The sequence below is a fragment of the Sphaerodactylus townsendi genome, linkage group LG03, assembly GCF_021028975.2.
Source record: "Sphaerodactylus townsendi isolate TG3544 linkage group LG03, MPM_Stown_v2.3, whole genome shotgun sequence".
In the NCBI taxonomy this organism is placed as follows: Eukaryota; Metazoa; Chordata; class Lepidosauria; order Squamata; family Sphaerodactylidae; genus Sphaerodactylus; species Sphaerodactylus townsendi.
This window is the reverse complement of record NC_059427.1, coordinates 60609272-60615271: the sequence shown is the minus strand read 5'-3', so window position 1 is coordinate 60615271 and position 6000 is coordinate 60609272. Positions and strand designations below refer to the sequence as shown.

General features: G+C 44.8%; 1 protein-coding gene across 2 annotated transcripts in view; it reads left to right on the top strand.

The window, feature by feature from the left end:
• Positions 1–1029: 1029 nt before the first annotated feature.
• PPARG (peroxisome proliferator activated receptor gamma) overlaps positions 1030–6000 on the top strand; it is an 85930-nt gene continuing 80959 nt past the window's right edge. Inside the window, exon 1 of one of the 2 annotated variants that reach the window (XM_048492219.1) lies at positions 1030–1080. Coding sequence is in view for 1 of the 2 variants with exons in the window: in XM_048492217.1 (XP_048348174.1) it covers positions 1195–1222 (28 nt within the window). In the remaining variant the exon portion in view is untranslated. Of the gene's footprint in view, positions 1081–1114; positions 1223–6000 lie in introns of those variants that run through there. The other variant, XM_048492217.1, reaches the window with a different exon arrangement.

The following is a 6000-nucleotide window of genomic DNA, read 5'->3' as shown; positions in this document are numbered from 1 at the left end:
AAGTTTTGGCTATTCTGTTTACCGAAACAGGGCATTCTTCTCCAAGCCTGTTGAAAAGCAACCTTTAGTTTACTGCCACTGTGTAGCCTGGATGTACATCCACCATTCTGAGCCCGTGAAAATATTAAGTTGTTAAGAGGCAATTAATTGATTCCTCCTTACCACCTCCCTCCCGAAATCTAACAATCGGACATTCTTCCTTTCAGGAATGTGGGAGTCCTTCTGAAGCAATTCCGTTTTGATTGAAAAAAAATGCGGCAGGAAGGGAGGCTATGCAGAATTTTATTCTGGGAATCCTTGGAGGCAGGCAGCGTCTTCCCAAATGTACCTAGAGCGCCCTGTGGCAAACAACCCCACAAGGCCTGAAATTACAAAAGAGCGCACAGAGGTGTAACCTGACATTGCAACAACAACACCCTTCTTGAACAAAAATTAGCCATTGGTGGCTACATTTTTAAACGGGGAATTTTGAAAACAAAATGTCATTCCCCATAGCAGCGCTTTTTAAAAAATCTACCCATTTTGGCTAATTTTTAACCCTTTGTCAGAACCCATTCACTACCCGTGTCGCTCCTGGCGGAACCAAGCCGGCCGGGCGCAGACGTGGGAGAAGGCTGGCACTTGCCCCTGCCTCTGTTCCCGATGCGGTAAGGGATCCAAGGTGGGTTGTAAAAGCCTTTCCTCTGTACCCCGCCTTGGGCTTCGCCGAGCGACACGTGTTTACGGTAAATCAGCGACTGGAGTGAGTGGCACGTACTAACTGCAGTGGGTTCAAATCGGGAGCAAATGCGCTCCTTTTCCAGAGCCGCGCCCGCCCCGGGCACGTCTTCCACTCCTGTTTGCGCGCTTCGTTTTGCGCTTGCTCCGCAATCAGCCCCCACTGCCTCGGTCAGGCCCCCTCCGCTTGGGCAGCTCCCCTTGCTCCCCGGGGGGTGGGTAGGTGGGGCGCAGGGGCTGGCCAAGGGGCGGGGAGGCTGTGCCGCCGGCCTGAGAGGCGGTGCCTGTCCCTAGGACGGCCCGGGAGGGGGAGTGCATGCCACTCGGAGGGAAGAGTTTCTCAGGCTGAGCTGACAGCGCCAGGTCAGTGGGGGAGCGAAAACGGCAACGACGGGGGACGGGGGCTCAGCTTGCGAGCTCGCCTGCCTGCCTTCTTAGGGGCTCCGTGACGCAGGGTGCTCCGACTGTGCGGGGCGCATGTCTTGCAGTCATAGGGAAGCGGGAGGTCAGTCGATACCGGCGTGGTTGTGGGGCAGAAAGTGACCGGGTGGCGGAGCCGTAGGAACGACCCTCCGCACCTTTTGCCCCGCAGACATCCCTGATCTTAGCGGCAGAAGTTCAGAGAAGCAGAAGGGCACCGCGGAAGGGCGAACTAGTGTTTGGGGGTAGCAAAGGCAAACACACCGTTCATACTCTGGAAGTTTTACTCCGTGCGGGGAGTAAGAGTAAAAGTTGGTACCAGAAGTTGTCTTTTTGGTTGACGCCAGGTCTGCGGGGAGGGTGGGATTGGGGGTCTCGTAGATGAAGCTCCTTGGTCGGGAGAACAAATAATAGATCAGCTCGAGTCAAAGCTGCACACCTACCGTGGACCAATTTTGTGAGAAGAGCGTGCCATGTGCGTGCACAAACACATAGTTATTGGCTAGATGTACAAATCAGGTGGGCTTGAAAATCAGATCTCTGTGTAAGTGAAAGGAAGTCAAATCAGACACTGGCAGATGGGCACATTGTGTGTGCGGAATCCAGTGAGTGAGTGTGGGTACTATTTGTTGTATTGTCGCCTGTAAGCCTCTCAGGCGAGAGGGTAAAAATCTTGAAATCTCTTTTTAGCTGGGGGGTCCTTGGTGGGACCACACTTTACAGGATCCTCAGTGAATTATAAGGGTATTGGGAAGACATTAGCCGGAACTTTGTATCGGTTATAAAGGTCTGCACATTTTTTAGAGGAGAATGTGGACTTTGGAGTTGTCTGAATCTATTAGTATATTCTTCCATGGGATGCTGTCATGTGTATGTGAAAAAGTATCTTGTCCCAAGGAACTGTGCCAATGTTGCTACATGTGTGATGTTGGAATTGTTTGAAAACTGTTCCTGTGTAGTGGTCCATTGTGTATTCAGGCAAAATAATAGGCAAAAGTTTTCTCAAACTTCTGATTAATTTTTCATTTTTTTTCTGTCTTTTTGACTTTTGGTCCATAACAGAGAGTATAAACGGGGTTCCAAACGTAATCCTGCCACAGTAGCGATTAGTTTGTGTTGTGAAATACATGATGTCTTGGTGTCATATCCCAAATCTGCATTGTGTTTTGTAAGTTTCCCAGTGTCATTTCTCCCTAGGGCAGCCTGACTAGAGACTGCAAGTTCCTGTGGGTGTTGTAATGTTGAGGCAATATGTGTGAGTTATGATCCAACGTGGTAACAAGGTCATGATTCAAAACTGCAGTAGCCGGGGACCAGTTTCTTCTGGTAGCAGTTAGGTGATAAGACAAGGAAGTTGCTGACTACTTGAACTCCTAATGTACAAGGCACAGTTTTTCTTGATGATAGGTTGAAAACATCAGTTATCTGATCAAAATAATAGCTACAGGGTTTTAACTGAGATGGGAAGTTCTATTTTCATCCCTTTAGGATGACATAACACACACACTGGCCAATATATGCACTTCTTTTGAAGTAACGATAATTTAACATTCATCGTCAATTTTTAAAATACATGAAATTCAATGGTTTTGAAAAGATATTGGGGGAGAGACATAAATATCAGCAGCAGCTACATTAATTTGTGACTCATCTCTGTGTCATATGGGATACGGCATTACTTTGAGAATGTTCTCACACAAATACCTAAAAAGTGTCCTTGAGTATCTTTCTTAGGAATTTTGGCATGTGAAAATGTTTCTCACGAGAGTGATGGTAAAAATGTAATCAACAAATATAGTTTTTACATTCGCCTAGTTTTAGACCAGTGGGAATTAGGGGAAGGGGAGGGGCAACACTGAATTTAAAACCTGGTATGTGAAAACAGCCTAGTGAATATATCTACCCGGACTAGATTTTTGTTTTATAGTTGGCTCTGTTGATATTCTTTTGGATACCTGTGGACAGCTGTGGAAAATCTGCATTCTTTTAAGAAATTCTATAACACCTCTGTTGCATTGGCATAAAGATCTTCATAAACATGTGTTCCATTACATATTATCTAGTACAATGGTCTTCAATCCATGGGCTTCAGGTTGGTCACAGGACACTACTTGCTAAATCATTAGCCTGTACAGAGCAACTTTGCGGGGAGGGGTAGAGGGTTGCATTTTGGAAGGATGCGTTGCTAATGAGCATTTGAAGAGAGCACTGGGGCCCAACCTTTTTGAGCCTATGGGCACCGTTGGAATTTTGACACTGGATGGTGCAGCCACAAAATGGCTGTCACAAGAGGCAGAGTCAATTGCAAAATTTAACTCTTCAATGTAACTTTGCCTCAAACTGTTCAACATTTCAGACAGAAGCTCTATTTAACATGATACCATTTTAAATAAACAGAAAATATGTTAACAGTATTTCCTTGCATAAACACAGCTTATCTTCAGTCATGCCTTAGGTAGAGATCCTTGTGCACTCAGGGGCGAAAGCTTAGAAGTGCTGTCAAAGGCACGACTTCTCCAAGAGAATCTGCATAGCCAAACAGAAGCCCTGCTGGGCAAAAACCCTACCTGGTCCTGCCCACTGCCTAAAAACTCTTGGCAAGCCAGGAATGGTGTCCACAGGTGACGTGGCACCCTAGAGCACCACATCAGAAAACTGTGGTAGAGAGTAGGTTTACATTACATTGTTAAAAGCCAACCACTGACAAAATAAACATTTGTGCATTTTAAAAATACATGATGGTACATTCTTGTAGTTTCTTTTCACATAGGGAAAATGTCATGTGTGAATTGAATTACAACCAATTAACATTTAAATGGAATTTATTCTTAAGTGTCCTTAGCATCCTAATCCAAATTATTGTTTAGTTCTATGCATGTCTCTTCAGAAGAAAGTCCCAAGTAAACGCATTATAGTTGCAGCTCTTGGACGAATAATAATGTTGATTTTCAGTGGGATTTCCAAACATGGAAATTTTCTTAGCTTTACAGTGTTTTAAAGTGAGAGCAACTAAATTGGGCAAATCTTTTCATACACATTGTTCTCACCTCCTCCATTCTCTTACTGCACCGGCTTTGTGAGCAGGCAGGGCTGAGAGTTTATGGCAGGCTTAAAGTCACCATTGAACTTCCATGCCCAAAGTAGGAATTTGAACCTGGGTCACCCAGTTCTTCGTCCACTACTCTATCCACTTTGCACCCTACCCATCCTGCCATATACTTAGTTTTACTGGAATAGCTGGAGGTTTTGCTTTCGAGTTTTGCAAATAATTTACTACTGGACAAGTCTAGCTTTTCTACTGAAGACCTACATGGCTTGAAACTTTCTAGAAAAAATAAATGATAATGTACAGAGAATTTTGGAGTGCACTGTATGGTTTCACAGGCTCTATGGCAGTATTCTGTAGATATTCTCTCCTGATGCTTGCTTCAGAGCTGCCTGCATCTGGCTGGCAATTCAGAGGAAGATGCCAGCCACAGATGCAGGCTAAACCTCAGGAGAATGTTGCTAGAACACTGCCATACAGCCTGGAAACCACACAGCACCCAAGGATTCTACCGTGGAAAGCCTTCGGACACAATGAAACTGCAGAAGAGTCATCTGGTAAAATTCTTCAACGATCACCTCCAAATTAGATTGCATAATGGTGTTCAAAATGTAACGTTTTTGTTTTTATCTGTCTTTGCCTATAATTCCCAAAAAAACCCAGGGCTGCCCATGTTTTATATTATTTCTTCCAACACTAGCTTTCCACAGCCATCATAAGCTATTTTTTTACTGTGTGGCATTTTAAGAAGAGGTTTGCAGTATGAGAAACCAGCATGTGTAGTGGTTAAGAGCAGCGGACTCTAATCTGGAAAACCAAGTTTGATAGCCCACTCCTTTACACAAAGCCTGCTGGGTGACCTTGGGCTCTCAGAACTCTCACAGTCCCACTCCATTATACTGCATGAGTGGCGGAACCTTCTGCACTCCAGGTGTTACAGGATCATACTCTCTTATCAGGCCCCTGGCCATGCTGGCAGGGGCTGATGGGAATTGTAGTCCATAACATCTGGAGTGCCAAAGGTTGCCACCACATAAGATGTCTGTTGCGGGGAGGATAAGGGAAGGCGATTGTAAACTGCTTTGAGACTTGTTAAAGGTAGTGAAAAAGTGGGATATAAAAAAAATCTTCTTCTTCTAAAAGGATTGCTATACGGAAAATTTAAAATTGTACTGCTTAATTATAATCATTTGGACACACAGTTGTCCCTTCCACACCTCTGGATGCATCAACAGCATATAAGCAAGTCTTACCCCATGGAAAGGATTTTAGAAGGGCTACTACACTACACTTGATCTCAGCCAAAAGGTGGAGGAGCTACTGCTATTCCGCTCTGCTTGAAAAATTTCTTTCTTGTGCACACATACAAGTTTCTCTTAAGGGAACATGGGTAGCTCAACAGATATGTAGAATACACTAAGTGTATCATCTCCATAACTAGGCAGACTTTACACAGGACAAAGTCTGTGAATTCAAAGTCCCATCATGCTACTCTGCTAGCTGATGATTAGCAATTATATATAAACTAGTGGGACCCGGCCACGCATTGCTGTGGCAATTGTCCTTCCCATCACAGTCCACAACCCACACACAGGTCCATGCAGGTCCAATGATCCACAGCATAGCCTTTTGGGGTGGTCAGATGGAATCCCTCTTTCCCTTTTCAATTCACATTGTTATTTGGTGGTGTCTTGTTTTTTTAGTATAAGGTAACTCTTTCCATTCCACAACGGAACTGGCATCCCAGAAGTGCTAGATCCTGGGCTGTCCTGTTGGAGGGCTGGCTGGACAAGCATAGTCCTGAAAAGCTTGGGTAA